The 21,161-nt window shown below is 41.8% G+C and overlaps 1 protein-coding gene across 3 annotated transcripts in view; it reads right to left on the bottom strand.

The window, feature by feature from the left end:
- Positions 1 to 338: 338 nt before the first annotated feature.
- Positions 339 to 21,161, bottom strand: part of HSPBAP1 (HSPB1 associated protein 1) — a 38,093-nt gene continuing 17,270 nt past the window's right edge. For 2 of the 3 annotated variants that reach the window (XM_037396690.1, XM_037396692.1), the window contains 6 exons: positions 19,638 to 19,822; positions 15,324 to 15,460; positions 12,011 to 12,182; positions 4,281 to 4,364; positions 1,168 to 1,278; positions 339 to 958 (listed from right to left, as the gene is read on the bottom strand). In XM_037396690.1, the coding sequence (XP_037252587.1) occupies positions 401 to 958; positions 1,168 to 1,278; positions 4,281 to 4,364; positions 12,011 to 12,182; positions 15,324 to 15,460; positions 19,638 to 19,822 (1,247 nt within the window). In that variant the 3' untranslated portion in view covers positions 339 to 400. The remainder of the gene's footprint in view (positions 959 to 1,167; positions 1,279 to 4,280; positions 4,365 to 12,010; positions 12,183 to 15,323; positions 15,461 to 19,637; positions 19,823 to 21,161) is intronic. The other variant, XM_037396691.1, reaches the window with a different exon arrangement.

Here is a 21,161-nt window from a genome sequence, read left to right as displayed (position 1 = left end):
TCTACAGTAAGTTAGTTTTCTCCTGCTCTTAGTCCTCCTCTGCTACATAACCATGTCCCAGCACTCCCTCCTATCATCTGTCATCAAGCCATCCTTGTTTCTCAGCTCAGAGCTGTAGAACACTAAAGATGCCGCGTACACGGTGGGAGTATAACTGCGTATGCTCTGTTTGCTCTTAACACTGAGGAGCTCTCTGACTAAACACACCTTTCTCTTCCCAGCCTTCATTAACCAGTTAACTCTTCTTTCAGCTCAACTTCAGTCTGTCACTTAACCATTAACTGTGTCTGTCTGTACCTAAAAATTATTTGAAATGAAACACTCAATTATTGCAGAGCTTAAACACACACAACAAGGCTGCCATTTGATTTATTTCAGGAATGATAAAAGCACTCCGGCATTAAACTTTTGTTCTCTCCAACAGCAGCCGAGCCACTAAATTGATGACATGTGGATTAACCAAACAGTCGAGCAAATCGTTGGTAGAAAGGGCTGTTTGCGAGGCATTTGGACTGCCGTCTGAATCCATTTGACGTGCTGGCATTTCACAGTCATTACTCATTACCAATTGCTTCCTGGTGCAGTGTAATTTTCCAAAATGTCCTCCTTCATTTTCACGGAGAAGAGGTCTACCATCACTTTCAACTGCAACTGCACCCATTGAGCTTGTTTCTTGAGATTGTGGTAAAACCTGAATAAGATGAAGCCCAAAAGGTGTTTTCTGCAGCTTTTCTGCTTTAAATGTTGAAAAGGCAAATTCATGGGCTAGTAATCTGCAGCCCTCTGGTTCACAGCCAACCTCCCTCTTCTTCCTCTTGCATAAGGCACTTGTCCTTTGCTCTGCACCACTGTTGCTGGAACACGTGTGCTCTGACACACTTTCCTTTTGACACTTCAAATATGCAGACACTGCTTTATTCAGGTACTGAAGATTGATTTCATGGGATGTTGCCTCAATCTAAGAAAACACCCAGGATACACTCAGTTAAAAGGAGATATGTTTCAATTCAGCATTGCATGATTATCTTCCATGAATTACTTCTGCTACATGAAGGGAAGGAATTTAAAATTCTTTTTCTCAGGCAGCAGAAAGACTCAGGGGGAGCTAAGCAAAATGTCAGTAATTCTCTGTTATCACTGCTATAATGGGAGGAAGAGACGGCTTACCTCTGTGGGATTTAGCCAGAGATCTCCATCACTTGGATTTTCTGCTGATTTTATGGCACATACCAGCATTCGAGTTATTGCTTCTTCTACACGGGCTTCATGATCTGCATCCTGCCTCAAGGGAACAGAAAGCGTTTGGAGATAGGTTAGCACTTGGGTCTCTGCAGAAAGCTGGAAGATCTTCGGAAGAATGAAATGGATGGCCTTAGTCTGAAAGCCATACTCATGTATGTGAAGTCAGTGAAAGGTTTCAGACTTTTGATGCTCCTACTGACAGTCCCCACATCGGTAACAGCGCAGGCTTTGGTGCAACTACTCATCTGAATAAGGATTTGCAAAACATAAGATTCTACAGTGTGTATATAATCTTTTCCCGTATGAGTGTTCTGTTAATTGAATCTGGTGCTTGCAATTACAATGCAATGTTAGCATTTAATTAATGTATGCATTTATGTAGCTCTTTAGGACTTGAAGGACCCCAGAAGTACATAGCAAATTTTATATATGTACATATTATGTCTAATTCAAGTACTTAAAACACACAGGATGTTACAGCTAGGCAGCAACTATCTGGGGGCTACAGAGCCATAAAAGTGAGTCTTAAGGAAATTCCGGAAATATTTTATCGTGCAACGGCAGCTGCCATACTGCTGCGGTTTTAAATATCAGTAGAAGAAAAACCATGTTTCCTCTGAAAGCTCTCCTGCAGAACTAAAACCTAAGTTAATAACTGGCTCTTTGTTTCAGCTTTCACTTTCTGCACCATCCCCTTGGGTAGCTGGGTACTAGCTAGTTTAGGACAGCAGAACAAAACTTCACGGGATCTTTTTGAGCTTTCTTTCCCACAATTGAGTTTCTTGTATACGGAGGGGAAAGGTATGTGGAAGGAGACAGTAAAACTTTCCAAACAAGATGTGTGGTTTAGTTACTTCAATGACAAATGCCTAGGAGTGGATGCGTAAATTGGCTTTAATTGAGGTACTCAGACATACAAGTTTTGGAGGAAAGATGTAACCTAGTCAGCCACAGCCCTGAACTGCCTCATGTTGGCTTTGGGGAACATGTCAAGCAAACGATGCATCTTGCTAGTATGAGTGTTGAAGCAGTAATTCATCCTGCAACCCTGAGCAGAATTTGGGATAGAAGCAGGGGGAAGTGCTCTTAGCATTCTGTGGCTTTGGATGCTTGGCTTATTAATGGCCTTTTATAACAAACCCCCAAAACACAGAGTTTGGTATCTACATGTGGAAATTATTTAAGGTGTTGCACTCTTGGTATTTACCCTGGTCTGTTGTACCGATTGCATGAGAGTACATTAGGCAGCAAGGAATACTTTGAGTAGCTCACATCCAGCTGAAAACAAATTAGACTTCTACTCTAAAGTCTTGTCAATATAATTAATGGTTTCACTAGGACTATAAATGTTGGCACAATTCACATCTGTCAATATGAAAGCAGCTGGTAACAGCTGCAAGCAAAAACTATTTGATTTGGTGACGGAAATGTTCTCAGTATTGTCTTTTACCATCGTTGTCAGAATTTATTTTTATAGATGGATTGCCCAACACCTGACAGTGCTGCCATCATCAGCTATAGGGATAATTTCTGTAAGAAACTTTCACCCGGGCTGCAACATCTGCACTTGCTTATGGCAGCTCTTGATTATCTGGGGAGAGGGCATGTGTGTGTCCTTCACTAGCAAGACCCAGCAAATGCTCCTCTGTTTATGAGGCCACACAACTACCCGCTCTCGCTATCGCCAAACAGGATCTTGGTGACTTCTGCAAGACCTTTATGATTAGAAAGGCCATGGAGTTTAGCTCAGTGTTGGTTTTTTTTCCTTGCAGTGCATAAGGACAACTAGAAATGCTGTAGCTAACAGACCACCCAGCCACCTGGGAGTTACTAGCCTAACCCAACTCATCCAACCTTGACCTGCGTCTCCAGCGGGGCACAATTTGTGAGGCACAGCTTAGGGTACAAGCATGTGTGTTGACATCAGGGTCTTTCCAAGCACAAGGCACACAGCCAGTTCCTCTGAATTACCTCAGAGGCTTCTCAAATTTAAGGCAGGTTTAAATGGTCGCTCTGCAATATTGTTGGGGCTTTTTCTGGCACTGGACACAGCCTGACTGTACTTAAGGCTACCTAAAAGTTTGGTGTGGACTGTGGGCCTGCTGTCCTTTCTAAATACATAGTCTCATCTGGAAAGTTTTTCCATGAGGGAAACACCCAAGTGAGTTCCTCTACTCTGCAAATGCTTGGTTTGATGTTAGCATGAGAGATGTATTGTGTGGTCTTTGAACAGCAGCTGAATACATCTGTTCATCCCCCTGCAGATTTCCAGTCTAATAAAGGTTTTTTAAAAAAACCCAACAACAAAAAGAGTAAGTATTTTAGTGAGGCAGCTTTCACAGGCCATTTCAAAGGGTCTTTATTTTATATTAAGCTAGGTAATACTAATAAGCAAGTAATTTGAATCAGAAAACCTTCTAGAGCATTGAGATGATCTAGTTGAAGATGTCCCTGCTCATTGCAGGGGGCTGGACTAGATGACCTTTAAAGGTCCCTTCCAACCCAAACTATTCTGTGATATCCCTGGAATCATCCCATACAAACTGGTTAACATGAGCAAGAAAAATCAAGCCTGGGGAAAAGGAAATTCAATACTTGAGAAAATCCAACTCCAGGCACATCAAAGCTATCACAGAGAAAAGCAAATTCAAAATGCTCTGCCACCCCTTCCTATGACATTAATCTGATTTAAACTCTAATTTAGCTTTGCATGTAAGCATGTGCTTGAGATGAAGTTGCTGTTTTGCCATCCCCTACTCAGCACAAAGCTAGTTAGCCCATAAGAAACTGGACATGAAAAGTTTAGCTTGTGTTTAATTGTTTGCCTGATTAAGGTAAACTTGAATGTGATTTATGCTGAACTGGGGCTTCTGATCCAGAACCTTGGAAGGTTCTTCAGGAAAAACTATCCATAAGGGCTCTTCCCTCCCCAGCCTCCGAATACAGCCCACCCAATAAGGCTGAACCTGGCAGGTGAGGGACAAAAGTCCATGCAGATGTGGAAATGCTACATCACCGTGACACAAAAAGGGAAATACCAGTTCAATCCAAGAGTTTATGCTGACTGTGACGGGATCAATGGATTCCACATAGTGCCACCAGTGCCTTGGAACGAGCAGGACCTGGAATTGGAGACATCGCATTAGAGTGCTAACAGAAGCCTGCAGAAAGATAAGGTGTTTTGATTAAGGTGATGTGGGATGCAGAGGCAGAATAAGACAAGGAACAGGGGTGAGGGTGGGAAGTGATCTTAATTTCTTTCTTCTAAAGAGCTTTTTCTCAAGACTTAAAACGCCCACTCTCTCCTCCCATTTTATCAATACTATCAAGTGAGAAGTGGACACGATCCAGAATTACCTCTCGACCCAGTTCCTTCTCATGTGAAGCACGACTGTAACCTTATAACTGCCCTGGGTAAGCAAGGTCTGGCTGTACAAAGTGCAGCTGGTGGGGCAGTAAAGCAGGGCTTTAGAGAAAGTCTCAGACGGGCAAGAATTCCTCTGTAGACTCTCCAGATGAGCGGGCTCCCCAGTGGACTGCCAGCTGGCTTCCCCAAAAAGCAGGTATCCTAACGCTCATCTAGGTGATTAACAATATGTAGCTTTAATTCTGGTAAATAATCACCAGTATTAAACTTGTCACTTTCAGTAGACAGGCTTTTAAAAGGAGGTGTCTCAGAAATCATGACAATCTAGTTTAGATCAAGAGCTTTACAACTGTATCAGGATGATAGCTGTGGCATAAAATTGATTCTAACCCATGGCTTTTACGGTACAAAGACATTAATGTTATTTTGATGATATAGGACAAGCTTTACAGATTACTGAACATTAGATTAACATAGAGCTATCGAGAAAAGCATAAAAGATGGGTTTTGACAAGGAATAAAAATGGTCAGAGTCAGATAAAAATATAAACCTCAAAATGGGGAAAGTGAAGCAATGATCTGTACCTGAATTGCAGGCAATTCTTTTTCTTGGTAGACACAAATTACTTAAAAGAATGTTCTGCTACCTAGAGAGCCCTGTGCTGTGTTATATCAAAACACGGCTAATGAGAAAATGTCTGTGTAGGAAACAGTGACGGTGGCCCTAGTCCTGCAAACACTTACAGGACAGAGCAGAGTCATTTTTGGGCCAGAGGACAAAATGTTCTCCACAGGTTTCAATTTAAGTCAAACAAAAAAAGCATTGGCTCTCTAAAGGTCAAAAACATTTGGAAATTGTACTTTAATCCAGCACAGCATACAAAACAGAGAAAGAAGTGAGTCTGTGGAGGGCCGTTATTTAAAAAATATCACCAATTAGTTACTCCTGGCATCTAAAAGTGTATGAAACCTACACAGATTGAAGCCAAAACATATTTTCTACACTGAATGGTGCTTTTATCACAGAAACCTAGGCTTGAAATGAAAATTGCAGTTGCATCAGCTGCAATAGATTTGTCTGTTAGCAAGTATTTGCCCACATTTGATTGACTGCAGAAACACACAAAAAAAGCCAAACGCTCCTCTGCTCTATAGCGGATCTTCCGCTGAACTCTGTTAAAGAATCTGGGTGCCCTCCAAATGACAGGGTATAATGATGAAGCCTGAAAAACTTTGTTATACAGCAGAAGGTGACGTAGCTTCTGGAGTAAGAAGCCGTTTCATGGGGTCCTGTCTGTGAGACTTGCACAGGCGATGTGCTGTAGAGGTGGATGAAGACTCTAGGGAATTGGAGTATGGTGCCGAGGGACTATGTAGCAAGGGCAAAAAAGCAAAGAGGCAAATTAAAGTGTTTAAATGTTTCAGTAAGAGGGGCTGCCTGGAAAACCAAGGTGGAAATTAGGAATGGCACGTTCTGGCTCAACATGACTCACATGCAAAGCAGAGACAGAATTGTTTTGGAAAGAGGAGGTGTAGCCAGGAGGAAAATACAATCCCCCCCGCCCCCCCCCCCCCCTTAACTAGTCCAGTCTTTTCAAATCAAACCAGAGGAACTTGGTCTTTGGAGATACTAATCAGATTTTACTTGCCAGCAGGTTGAGGGTAATAACTGCAAAGCTGTGTACTTCAGAGCTGGCACTGTTTGCTGATGCAATTTATAAAGGAGCTACAGAGCTGTGACTCAAAGAGGCAAAACGGGTACCATAAAGACACTTGCTGCCCCTCTCATGTTTGGGGAAGCTTATGCTTTTTAAAATAAGGATTTATAGCAGCAAGAAAATTGAAATTATCAAAAAGCAAAGGGACTAAAACTTTAAGGAAGATGAAGAAATTGAAAAAAGTAATTAAAACCAAAAAATACAGCTGGGAAGGGAGCAGCAAAACTAACAGAAGACCAAAATAAAATAAAATAAATAAAATCCAGCAAAGAGAGGGATAGGATTCTTCCACCTTTATAAACTAGTATTCTTCTAGGTTTGGTAACTAGAAGCAAAGAAATCCCCATAACAAAACCAAAACAAACGCACTCCGCCATCCATTCCATGATAAAACAAAGCAGACTTCCATATGTTTATGAATATGGGATGCAGAGTCAGCTACATTTGAAACTCCATTTCAATAGGAAATGTGAAAGTAAACCACAGGGTAATAACACACAGACACAAAAATGCAGCAAACTTTTTACAGGAAAAATGTGAAGTGCAAACCTAAGGAACTATTCCAAGCTAAGAGATAATGTTGTGTTATCCTGCTTTCTACAGCATGTACCTAGCTTTGTGGGCCGGGAAGATACTGATCTAAACAACAAGCAATGAGATAATTTTAATACTTAGGCTAGTGATAGGCAAATATAGCAGATGAAGTCAAAGTAGGACGGAAATCCCAGAAAAGATAAAATGAAGTTCTGGTCTGTAACAGGAGGAAAGAAACAAAGAGAACAGTTGGGAGACCAAGTGGAGCAATGCTGAAGACTTGTACAGCACAGAGAACAGAAAAGGTTTAAATTCTCAACGGACGTGATTAACTCGATACAGTGCAAAGGTAGGGCAAAGGTGGAATCGCTTCAAAAAGGCAGCATACCCTGAAGTGAAATATTATACCAAGAAATTCCTGCCCATTAGAAAAAGATATTTGGGTAAATGCACAAGAAAAGGAACGACCAAAGCATGACAGTGTGATGGGAAGAAAAAGAGGGGGAGCTATGGGGGGATCCAAGCAAATCCCTGAGCTGCTTGCAACCCTGGCAATGAAAAATAAATTTAAATAAAAGCATAGACAGCTCTATGGGAGTACCATGTGAGGACTGTGAGGGTGCTGCCACCCCAGCCTATGCCCCATCCCAGCTGGTGCCTGCCTGGTGCTAGGAAGGTGCTGCTTACCCGGCCTCCCCCATCCCTCCTGAGCTGGTGTCTTCCCACCTGCTGAAACACGAGTGCCAAGGGCCACTGATGTCAAACACGGGCACAGCCCGGGGGGAAAGCGCTGTGAACAGGAAGGGAAGGGGGCTGTTACCATGCTGTGTCCATAGGGACCCTGGCGAGGGACTGAGGGAAGCTCAGGGATGAGGTGGAAAAGTAGAGTTAGGAACTGGCAGCTTTCACTTTTGGTTTGGGGCACACAAGGAGTTCTCCATGTATGTTGCAGGCTGAGTGGTGTTTTCATCACCAATCCTAGTACAAATGCAGCTCCTGGACTTTTCTGCCTCTTCTGTGATGGAGATGATAGCTCTGGTGTCTAGAGGTTGAGCTGGGCTGTCTGCCTTCTCTATGGGGTGACTTGGGGCCAGCTCTGTAGTCTACCTCATGAAAGACCTTCCTTCCTTCCCCCCTTCCCCAAACCAGAATTATCAACGATCTGCTATGCATAATGCTGTGGACAACTCTGAATTCTGCTTTACCAAAATCACTTAAAACTCTTCTCAAAAACAAAAGCAGTTTTTCACTGGAACCCTTTTTAAAAAGTGTTTTGTATACTTTGAGCTGGAATATTTAATTGCTTTTTAAAAAGTTGGAATTACTCTATTTTCTGACTTGACTACAACACTGGGTTTTGGTATCAATTACATTTTTCTTGGTTATTCAGACTGTTTTGCTGTTCCCCACTTTAAGCCCAGTCTGAAGTTCTCACCCCTTTTCTTTAAAGGTGGCACACAAGGAAACCCCTCCCTGACCTCATGACGATTTCTGCTTGCTCAGGGTTGGGTTAGAAGTCAGAGCTCTGCCTGTGCTGTTGAGAGCTCTGGCTGCCAAGCAGGATCCCACTGTGCATTAGATACTGCTAGCAAGAGCACGGAAAGGGAAAACCTTGCAGCTGTTCGCAGGAACTCAGAAATAACTGTAGCTGTGGGCACACACTGAGTTTGAGATGTGTTTCTTTAGACTCAGAAAGCAGGCAAGCAAAAGCAGGGGAGGAGAGCTTCGGAACAGCAGACCACGGTGAGAGACAGCAAGCAGTAATGTTGATTTTTTTTAAAAAAAATCATTTTTTCCTGTGCTGTGACAGTGCTTTTCAAGGCTGGAAGGGAGCATCCTTCTCAGACACGATGTGCCTTTAAGCTTAGCTCAGTTAGGTTTTCCTTGCATCTCTGGTTTCTGGAGCTGCACTGCACCTCCTCTGGCTCCAGGCTGCAACTGGGATACAATGCCAGGAATCAGGACAGCCCGCAGCAGGGCAGCCGAGCCCTGCCTGTAACAGCATGGGTCCTGGTGTCCAGTACCATTCCTGTCTGGGGTGGCACGAGAGGGAATGGCACTGCTCATGGGAGCCCCGTGCACAAGGTGCTTGCTCTCCATGCGGAGCCTTATGTGCCCACCTTCAGACAAGCTGAGATGTGCTTTCTAGTCTAGTCTAGTGTTTACCGTTGTCTAGTTATATGGGTATGGATTAAGAGGAAGATTGATCAAGAGCAATTACATTAGTGAGCAGGAATCAGGCAAGAAGCTGGTAGGAAGTGGGGCAGAGGAAAGCATGATCAATGATTTTATATTGGTATAGCACCTCAGTATTTTGTAGCCTTTTCAGGTGGTATTCATCTCTCCTACTTTTAATCATCAAAAAAGTTAAGCATCTATGTGCGTAGGCTCCTTTTATAGCCTGTGCTGGAAGGACATGATGGGATGAATGTTCCGGCAGAATTGTAATTGTGTAAGGCAGGGAGGATGAATTGCCTTGTAGAGGTGCCAGGTTCTTCCCACTGATGGCAGACAGGACATCTGTCCTGGATGGGCTTTAAGCTGAGGGTGGCAGATTCTGCCCTAACTCTTTTAACACTTGTCCCTGAGTGTAGGGTGGAAGACGTTAGAACAGACATGTTTTGCCCCATTCGTGATCTGTTAAGCAGTATATTTGTGAAAACAATGAAGGTGTTACTAGAAATACTGCAGAGTTGTTGAACAAACAAAACAAAATACCAATGCTTTTGGTGAAAACTCACTAGTTCAGTGAATACAAATCCACCAGCAGTCAACCTCCTGCACCATACTTACCACTCAGCCTTGCAACCACCACACAGGTAACCAGGTCCAAATATTTATAAGAAGCCCCTACATTTGTGTGACACAACTTGAGCTTCTAACTTTGTGGATAAATAAGCTAGATATCTAAATGTTATCATAATCTGTGTCGAGGACAGATCACTAATGTATAACTGGAAGTTGCATTAAGACCTCTGTGGAAATGCAGCCAACAGCCACTGGTCAAGTACAGGATGAAACCTTATAAAACCTAAAGTCTCGGCCAGCTACCAAAATTCGTAACAGAGATTCACCTCTGAACAGTACAGTGAAAGAGCACAAAGGATGCAACTGAAGTATGCACTGTGCATTGGGACAATGTTACGCGCAGGAATTCTGCTTCAAAGCCTTGAATGGGTGCAGAAAAATGGCTTGTAGCAAACAACGACCAGAAGGTGGCATTAGACACATTAAGTTTTTGATACTCAAAGCTGCAGTCACCCTACATGCAGTTCCTCTCCTGAATACCTAAGAACACCTTTGTCTTTATTTTTCAACCCTTTGTTGTTACAACATCTAATCCAAAATGTTCTGCGTACCCTCTGGGAAAAAGTGGAGATGCTATGTGCTACCACAAAAAACAGCTGGCTGCAAATCCTGCAGTAAACGTATGTACTCTACCCGAAAACCACTGCTAAGCACCTATCAAAATTGTTATTTAGGGATCTTCTACCTTGTTAACAAAGGAGTTCTTCTAGGTCATTCCTTTCCTCTCCATCAAACAGCAGCAGTCCCCAGCCACCTGCCCCATAAGCTTCTGGATGAGGTGCTGGAAAGCACCACCCAAAAGACGTGGATAAAATGGATGAAGGCAATACCTCACTGCTCCATCATTGCCTCTACATGACTTTGCCTCCAGAAATCCAAACGGTACCTCCTTCAGGGCAATGCAGACAACTCGGTACTACTGAGCTGGCTCAAGATCTTTATTCCTAGCAAGATTAATTTGTAATTGCTTTAAGCCTAATTAAAATTAAGATCATATTAAAGGTTCACTACCACAACTGAACATTCCGAAGAGATATAAATTATATAGTGTTAGGGATCGTGGATAATGCAGTGCTGAATGGATGTGGCATTTTTATCAAAAGTAAAAATTTGTTCTTTGTGCTTTAAATTATTGAACACTGCAACTTCACAAAGTGCAGAATGTGAAAGTAATAATTTGCTTTAGGAGTATGACTAGGAGCTAATATAGTGCAAACAGTGAAGGTTGATCATGATTACCCATCTGCAACTGTACCGGCAGAAGAGCATGCTCTTCCCATTGACAGACACCATCCTCTTGTTGGTAACTACTACCCTGCTCCATTCTGCCATCTCACCTGTTCACAGGAGCACTTCTCACTCTCCCTTCTCAAAATTAGCTGGATTAGCAAAAATCCATTCTATAAATTGTTGGAGGCAGCTGGGTTTGTGAGCTAAGGGAAAGGGGACACTTGTGCAAGTCGCTGAGCTGGCAGGTCAAAAGAGGTGACAACATCTGGTAGGAGAATGGTGAAAAGGCTCTAGAAGCGGCAACTCCGGTGTCTGAAGTGGTCGGAACAATGAACACTGCAAAATTCCTTTGGAAAGGCCTGACACCTTGAGATACGCAGGGGTGTGTTACAAGGACATGTGCTGCTGAACAAACGAAAAAGGTAATTCAGACTCCAAATACAGAGCATGTTATTTAAATAAAGAAGGACACTACTTATGGCAGGAAACTAGGAATTAAGAGTCCTGAGCCCTGCTCTCATACTACTGCTGACTACCTGCGTGACTGTAAGCCAGGCTCTCAAAACTGAACTTTCTCAGTAAAACAGGGTTAATAATATCCTCACATCCTTGTAAAGCACCATGAAACCTCTGGATGGTATGCACTCTAAATGCAAGTATCATCATTACAATACTTAAAGCAACAAGTTGTGCCAATGTTCCCTGGTGAAGGTCATTCACTATCAAAATATGAGTTCCTTTGCTGGCTCTACATGCTCATTAATCACACACATTTCCTGGAACATGCTGGTTTCAAAGTAGACACGTTGGAGTACTGTTCAGGAAGTTTTAAAGCCGGCAAATTGGAGGTGACTGCAAGAACTGTGATGGAATTGGGAAGCCAACTGAACTAACTCTCCAAATGTTTGCATTTTTGTACAGAACAGGCTAGTAAAATAACTGTGAGCAAAGAAGGTTCCCATGCTGAGAGAAATGTATCAAGCCTGAGCGCAGAGTGTTGGGAGAGGGAAGTTCCACAGTCAATCTGTTAAGATTTCCTAGCCCTTAATTACCCAGTTAAATAATTTACTAGAATCTTTAAAGCAATGTAAAGCTTGTATGTGAATGGTACCTGTCCCGGACTGAGTGTAACGATGTGGGCTGTTGTGTTCCTAAACTTGGGAAAGCGTTTCAGATCAGGGTTGGCAACGTTGACTTTACTGAATACGCTGGATTCCTCATAAGGGATCCTGGTGGGATAAAGGAAACTGGTGTCACCAGGTGGGAAGAGGTGCCATCTCTTCCTGAAAATAGAGAGAAGATAAAAATGTATTCAGTACATGTCAGTTACAGCAAAGAACTAAAGGCAATAGCAAGGTTTTCAATAAAACATAAATCTGCCTCGCTGTGTGAATCTCCTATGCAGTGAGAACACAAGCAGTGCTTACAGGCTGTCTCCTAAAAGTGTTTTTAAAATATTCCACTTTTTAATTTTTTAACTGAAAAGATTTACAGCTTCTCACCAATTATTTTTAAAAGGCAGATAAAATATTTTTTTTTAAAAAAGCTCTCCCATCTGGTTTCCCCTTCTTCCCTTTTACAGAACAACATGCAGCATTTACAGATGCTCGGAGCATTAAAAATTGCTCTATAAACCAGAGGAAATAGTTTTGTTAGAGACAACATAATTTAGTTCACTGAATGAATAGCTACTGCACCCATGCTTGTTTTAAAAGGAGGGCATCGTATGTTTAGGATGGCGACAGTAAAGTGCTACGGATGTGATGTTCTGTTTCCTATCATTACCTGCAGTACTTACTTGGCCGTGTCACGAACCCCTCATTTTTAGTAAAACTCTTGATGCTCCTATGCCAAAGATGGCATAAATAAAAACCAGAGGCATCCATAGACATTAAACATCCTGAAACACCTGTATTTTTTGTGTTATCCGTACGACATTATGAAAATGTGCCTTGAGTGGGCCACTGGGTTTAGGAACTTACTGATATGACTAAATGCCCAAATGGAACAGGACAGGGTTGTTCTGCTCATGAGAGCACTCCTGTTCTAGGTTGCTCTCTATGTGCCCAAAGGTCAACACACTGCAGTGCAGGGCCAAGCAGAGCTGAGACATGGACCTCACCCTCGAGAGCTAAGGTCTCTATTTCACTTACATAGACCAGATCAAAGAGAAAAAAACAGAATGTGCTAGAACCGGTGGTGCCAGTTTTATGGGTACTATAAATGAAATATCTTAGTAGGTGCATATGACACTTAGAAATAGGAGTTTTATATGGCAGTACTTCAGGTGATGGAAATAACCAGAAAGGAATACAAAAGGAGAAAATGTATTACGTTGAAGAGGTGCCAATCAGTACAACAGTGACCCATGCACTAAGCAATGGAAAAGTAAAGGCAGTACTTTACAGCACAGCTGGACAATCTGTGCAGCTGTCCTCGTTGTTTCAGACTCTAGCGAGATTTTTTTTTTTTGTCTCTTTCCTTGGTACTCACTGCTTGCTTTTTGCCTACTGCTTCTGGTTGTCAGTTCTAAGTCACAGGTCTGAAAATGGGAGAAAAGCAACCAAATGGCACAAAACCAGAAAAGACAGGAACAGCAGGATAGCCAGAACTGCAGAGATTGGCACAGATGGAAGTGCCATAGGCCAATGACATTTCTTGGTAATTACCAAAACTACTGCTGGATGCAAGCACAAAAACAGTTCTCCTGAAACTCAGGCCCTATTGCAGCTTTATTTTGCCCTCCAAGATAGATCCTCTGAAGGGGCAGAGAATACCTAGGTTAGGAGGCTCATGGGTTAATCCTGCAGGCTCATGACAAAGCAGTATCATGAAGCAAAAAATTAAGAAGCCCGAGGGATGCAAGAAGGAAATTCAAGATAGCAACAAAGGGCTAAGGAGTCATCCCTGGCTTTCCTGCAAAGGCAAATCTATTTAAGTTTAGCATAAGCTTATACTCTGTTACAAAGCCTGTCTTGTTTGTGAGTCTCAGAAGGGAATCTTTCTGCTCTGAAGAAGCCCAGGATTCACAAGCTTGTGGAAGTTTGCAATCTATTTATAGGTTTTACTCTGAAGAGGGAAAACAACTTTGTCTTTTCAGGCCATGCAAAGGCTTTAGGCTTCTTCTTTCCCTGAGATGAATAAGGATTTTGTTCTACCAGAGGGGGAGGAAGTGTCTTGGGAAGGCAGGCAAAATTGCTATGTGATGCTGGAACGCTCGAGTTCAGTATCTGAAGGTAGACATCAAAGAGACAGGGCAGGTATCAGGTCTGCTAGATTACTGTACTTACTTAGTACACCCAGCATTTAGGTGGATCCTTAGAAGATATTTAGGCATGTATGTCTCATGGTTCTCAATGAGATTTCTGGCTCCTAAATACACTTAACTGTCTGGACTTCAACACATAATGCTTACTGATGTGATCTGAACGCTACAGAACTGGCTGCAGCAAAGCGCAGTGCTGAGGGCAGCCTCCAGAGCCTCTGCTGCATTTTCACCCAAGGATCTCAAGGCTGTTTACAAACATGAATGAAAACCAGCCTGAGAGCTAAACAGTTACCCTTCTTACAGATAAGGTGATGAGAAATTCATTTGTCTTATTGGGCCTTAAAGCCAGTCAACTTGTGGCACTGCCCAGCATAGAGAGAAGCCAGCATGCCTGACTTTCAATCCTCCACCTTAATCACAAGACCACCACAATTTTGCTGTTCTATAAAATGTCAGAGTAATTAATCACATTAAACCCCCACCAGCAAATTTCTCCTTCTACTGTATACTTTCAAACCTAAAAAATGCATGCAACTTGTTTTGCTACTCTAGCATTACTCTAGCAATAATAGATAATAAAAAAACCCTGAGGCCAATATGCAAGGAAAGGAGAAAAAAAAATGGGGATAAAGAAAAAAAAGAAAGCATGTAAACAGGCAGAAAGGTATAGCAACAAAGCCACATGCTCCCAAATTAGTTTGGAGCCTCAAATGTCCCTTTCAACTTTGCTCACAGCTGGCTGCCCTCATCCTGACGTTCCCCTTTAAATTAATTCTAGCAGGCTATTAGAGGCTCTTGCACAGAGAATACTGTAAAAGTCTAAAGTAGTTTATTTCTATTTTGTTTCTGGGCTTTTTATTTTTAACTCTTTATCTCCTAATTCCAAATTCCTGAATTCATAAGTACTAGGAAGATTAAAATGTTTCTTATTGGGCCACATCTTTCTCAAACAGAAGAAAATAAAATTGCGTTACGTCCATGACCCAGTCAAACTCCAACCCCCTGAAGTTCTGCCATTTCCTATAGAACAGTTTTGATGCTCTTCAAGAAAACTAAAATAATCAGGATCTAGAATTAACACTCAAGAGTCCAAAACTAATGTTATAGCCCAGTATAACTTTCCCCTGTATTTGTTGTATGTATATGCAGCTGTTACCTTCCCTGTACTTGCAACACTAAGTTGCAGCCGTAGGAGTCCAAATGGCAGGGGGTGTTTGCTCCTTCAGAACCAATCCACAGTGTGCTCTCTTTTCCACTTCTTCCAGGGAAACCAAAGTCAGACCACCTTATATCCTACAGCAAGGAGAAGTTTATTTATGTTAGCTGTTGAACTGATCCACATCTTACTCTCAGTTCTCTGAGTCTCTTGTCTTCTCCCTCCACTGCTCAGTCGCTCTTTATCCACTGCTGCTGCTGCTCCTTCATGGGGTTCCTGCATGCATGGCCTGTGCCCCTTCCTCCAAAATTCTCCTCTCTCATAGCATTTCTTCTGCTTTCTTCTGTCTCCGTCTGACTACACAGCCTCCCAGATCTGTCTCCAGTTCTCACCCCAGTCTTTCACATAACTCAAGGTACCCGTTTGCTCTACAGAAGGACTGCCCAACTGCTTGTGACCACATATGGCGCCTTTTCCCTCATTTCACTTTTGTTTTCCTTTCTCCATGCTTACCCATCCACCCAAGCTCAGCACTGCTTCTAGAAAAATTCTGATATATGGCATTTAAAAAAAGAATGAAAGGAAGGAAGGAAAAATCCCTATTCCCTTTTCAAACCAATTTGATAATCCATGTGGCATATTTGCTCTCTCTTTGCTCCTGCCTCAGCTTTCTCCATGTATTCTGGAAATGCCGACTTTAGCCCTCTCTGACCCAGTGGTACGCTTGGGTTTTTTAAGCTTCTTATTATTTTATTGACACATTCTTCTTCTGCCTTTGCAACTGCACTTAAACTTAAAGTTTAAACTTAAAACTTTAAACAACTTGATTACATGGTGAGGAAGGGCAGAACAGGTATGCATGTGTTATGAACATGATCCTGGAGCTTTCCAGTCCATTAATCCTCCCACAAGCAATCTCTTGGGTATGACAGCTGGAACGAGGCACAGTCACAGTCACATATTTTTCAGATCGTTGGAGGGTTTTTCAAGATGGCTCTGTATAGCTTGGATAAAGCTTTCCTATGTTTCTATAGCTTACCCTGCCACCTGCAGGGCCTGATCATTTGTTTATTGGAAAGCACTTGAAGTATACTGGCCAGAGACTCTGGTGCCTTTTGGCTGCAGCCCCAGACTGAGCTTTAGGAAACAGACATGCAATTCCTGGCTTCCTGATGGTCTCGGGCAAATCACTTCATCTCTGAGCTTTGTTTTTCCCATCTTGAAAAGGAAAATAACAGTATTTGTTCTGCTTCAGTAAAGCACTTTGGGGTCATTCACATCACCTAACTTTAGGAACTAATTTAAGCTTGGCTCCTGCTCTTGTCAAAGCACTCTCAATCACACCTTGGAAAAGCCTCTCTTTTTCCACTGTCTATAAAGAGAAAATAGGAGTCTAGCCTCCTAATTTAAGTATGTAAGCTAGCTGCTCGCAGACAAGTGGACGACAATCTTTTTTTAAGATCTATGGATGAGGAAAAGTACAGCTAGGCATTATTATAAGGATGACTTCACCATGAGTCTGTATCAGGAAACCCTCAAAATGAGTGATAGCCTTCCCAAAAATTAGGTGTTGCTAAAGATTTTGAATTTCAGAGTTATTGATTTGAAAGATATAATTTGAAAAAAATGTAGAAGTTTAATATAAACATTTGTCAAAGGCAGCAAAAAATCAAAAAGAAAAAGTTGCTCCTATAGATTTCAGCAGCCATAAAATTTAAAATCCAATACAACTATTTCAGTGATAAAGTTAAGCGTAACACCATCTCTACACTTTAATCTCACACCTAAATAGTTTTTGTATTTTGTTACAATTTAAGTGCAAAGAAAGCACACATAATCAATATTAGATTTAAAAGAACTTTTTGAAAATGCTGCAGCTGTAGTAAATAGTTGAAGCGATTATGGGTAAAATGGTTTTTAACCAACGAACTGAAAAGGAACTGGTAGGATTACCGAAATCTTGTCACAGTGGGTTCCTTTTCTACAATAAAAAGCCACAGTAAGAAGAAATGCACTAAAAGGTGTTCCAACCATAACAGATGGCACATTACTTGTGAATTATATTTATTTCATTTGCTGCTTATAATGAAGTTAATCTGTACCCGTATGTCACTTTAAAAGGTCTCATTTCTATTTAAACTTCACGCATGTATCTTGCTTCTGATTTATATCTCAAATTCTGTAATGAAATATCAACTGAACAAAAAATTTAAGATGCTAGATACTGCTCATAGATTAGACTAATGGAATCATTACCTTAGCCCACACAACTGTAAATGATAAACAGTGCAATCTAAATTTCAAACAACTTCTAAATGGCCCTATTAATCACTATAAATTACAGTGCAGTTGGCCTTCTTTTCCCCTTCAAATTACCTTACGTAAATCTAAATAAAATCTAAAAAGAAAAAAAGGGGTTATCATCAAATTCACACAAGAATGGAAGAGAATTTCTACAAAGAACTCTTTTGGCTGGTATAAATTGTATAGCAGTATTTCAAAAGCCATATGATTTTGGAACTGATGGATGCATTTCACTCCCATGCCTGTGAAACTGGCAGATGACATACACCATATTTGCTTGCATAACACCATCAATTTTTTCCTTCCCAGATTCTGCTTTAAAAAAAAAAAATCCATGGCATAACCATTACATGTGTCTATTCTAAAACTGCAGTACAATCTGCTGCTTGTTATAGGTCAGGTGATGAGGTTGTGGCATGACACCTGCACAGAAATGGAACTCCTGGCACCTCCATTTCACTCTCGAGTTGGGGCAAGGAGGAGAGGAGGTAGCAAAAAGGCTGTTTCCTTCAAGTGTGTTTTTACTGACCGAATGAAACAGCAGGCTGTTCAGGTCTTCTGAGCTGCTATTATCTTGTGCCATAAAACACAGGAAAATGCGGTTTGTCAAGGCAGAAAGAGAGGAAGACCAAGGCAGGACCACAGACAGAGGAAGTCACTCCAAGATCTGGGGAAGCCTGTAACATCTCTGGAGCTCCCAACTTAGTTCAAAAAACATGGCCCAGTATAGCAGTTGTGCAGCCCAAGTTCATGTGAACCTGGCTGTGTTTCAGTGTGCTTAGGAAGGGAGAAAAAAGAAAGGTAAGATAGTGTCTCTGCCCAAACCTCACATTCCAACCCACAGAACAGGACAGGAGATGGTCTGTAAGAAGAGTGAGCACTGAAAAATACTAATATTACTGGTATAAAAGAATAAAATACATATAATGAGCATGGGAAGTGCTTTCTGAGGAAATAATTAATTTGAGGGGGCTTATTAGTTCATACTCTCTGTCATCCCAGGGATAAAGCGTTTGCAACAAATTATCATTCCATCTTCAGATTTGAAAGTATAGAAATGAGTAAGGCTTCATTTACTATTCTTTATATCTTTTGAAAAAATGCACCTTTTGCATAGCTATCCTTAATTTTGCCCTCTTACAACCTGCAAGTATCGGGAATGTAGATGAACCAATACATTGAAATAGCAGACAGATGTGGAGAAAGTAAAAGAAAATATCCAAGGTAGGTGTCCTAATACCTGCATTTGGAAATAACCATAGATTATGTATGTATGAAATAACCATAGATTATGTACTTCAGTGGACACGTTACTTCATGTATTTTACTGCCTTCACAGACAATCAAGGTGTAATAATCCCACAGACTCAGAATCACTCCTCCTTGCAAACCGTTAAAGATATCAAGGGAAGGAACTGTGCTACTTGAGAAAATGAGCCACAAGGTAGACACGCAGTGAAACCATGTTACAGCCTTGTCATGACAAGTGACATGCCAGCAAATCCTCTCTGTTGAGTGGAACTCTTAATTTAGGTACCACTTGGGTACAATGTGGATCTGGGGCAGCAGCAGGGTCTCAGGTTTGCAGCATGCCAGGCCTGCCAGCTGCCTGTCACCTCCACACTCCATTCCCACCTCACGTGCACAGTTCCAGCAGAGGTGCAGGGAAGGTGTTCAGCTGCAGAGGTCACATGCATGACTGACTTGGTGCTCCCCAAGCCTGCCCAGTCACAGAGCAATGCTGGGCTAAATGGGAAAGGGAGTGCTGCCAATCTGGTAGTTGTTTCTGTCACTTGTGGTGTTGTTTCTAAGCATACAAGGAGACCCAGAATTTTAGATGGCTGTCATTTGGTACTAGTTCCCCGTTAGCCTGAGAACCAATAGTTTTTATTTCAAAATTTAAAAATAAATGGCCAAAGGAGCAGACAGAGGATAGCAGCAGAGGTTTCAGAAGTTACATTAGATAATGTGCAATGGTTAAATTAGGAAGAAATAATATTAATGCTTTACCTGGAAAAATTCTGGCTTGTGTTCAAATATCCTGGCGATGTATTTGTAGTCAGCATAAGCCCAGTATTTGGAGTACTCGTAACAACTGAATGGTCCAGAGAGAGAAGAAGGCTGCCCACAACTCCAAGCCAAAAACTCTTCAAGTGTCGCCTTCACGTAGTTACACCTGGTTTCAAATTGAGGAACTAGAGAAACAAAAGAAAAGCCAAATATTATGTGAGCACTGAACACAGAACCAGTAGTTTCCTTCTCAGCTCTGGTTAAATGCAACACAAGATACGAAGTGGGACTAGGTGGCTTGACTCTAGTCAATTAAATGGTTCTCATCACCTAACTCATGATCAAAATTTGAGACAATTGTTTTTTCATTAAGGTTTAAGTAAATGGCTGTTACCTTCAACTTTCTGAAGTAAAAGCACACCAACAGTTACTGCTCTTCACGTGCAAGGCATCCTTCAGCACAGTAACTCAATAATAAGCCTGAGTTCTCTAAACTGAGAGCCTGTCCTTTGCCTCATCTCCCTTCTTAAGTGTGAACTGCAAATATGCACACAAGTGTTTGTGTACCCTTTGCTTTGCCTCTGTGGATTTATGAAGATGGACACGTTCACCTTTCCCCTGCCCTAAAGCAATAACCAAATCGGCACGGTAATGCGTAGAAAGGGAATTATGGAGCCACCTGCATGCCAATGATCCATCTGAAATGCTGTGTGTCCTTATTTTTCATTTGAGACCGACAAAAGCATATTGCGATGTTCCTTGGCAGGCATAAAAGGTATTTACCAGCGGTGTTTTGCTCCCGTCGTGCTTTGGTCAGGCTGACTGATACAGCCTTTCAGCTCAAGGTCAGGTCACCTGGAAGGCCTGCAAGATAACCCTCATCACAGCATACTTTAATTGTGGTTTATCAGAGATCTTCATTTCCCACAGACACTAATTGTGCCAACTTCAAAGAGACTTGTCCCATGTCAAAAAAAAAAAAGATATTACTATAACTACTACTGGGGAAAAATGACTGCAGCCTGCATGACTGACAATGACAGAGCTGCAATTTAACCTTGTGTAACTTGCACGGAGCTGCTCAGAAATGGGATCCTTTCGCTGGTGTGTAGCAGCAGCTCTTCGTCCTTTACCACTCCTGTTCTGTTATCACAGCAATTCCCATAGAGTCTCACACATTTGTTCTTACTCCCTTTGGGCGGGAGCAGAGCTTTTACAAACCTTTATCACTATCATTTTGCCATTTTCCATTGTAGAAGCCTAGGTAGTGGTTTTCCTTCCCCTCATGATCAAATTCATTAATTAAAAATGTCAGATAAGCCCCACTATTCAGCAATCCACAACCTGGGTCTGTGCAGTAGAAGGGCTCCCTACCTAAGAACTGGATACAAAACATATACATCACCTGCAATAACCAAAACCCCTACACCTGATTCCTGTCTGTGTTGCACTCCAATGCCCTCTCCTGATACCCAGTCATTAACACAATGCACATCATTTTACTGATGGTCTGATGGAAAAATT

Source organism: Falco rusticolus, chromosome 8, assembly GCF_015220075.1.
Source record: "Falco rusticolus isolate bFalRus1 chromosome 8, bFalRus1.pri, whole genome shotgun sequence".
In the NCBI taxonomy this organism is placed as follows: domain Eukaryota; kingdom Metazoa; phylum Chordata; class Aves; order Falconiformes; family Falconidae; genus Falco; species Falco rusticolus.
This window is presented reverse-complemented; position numbering and strand designations above follow the sequence as displayed.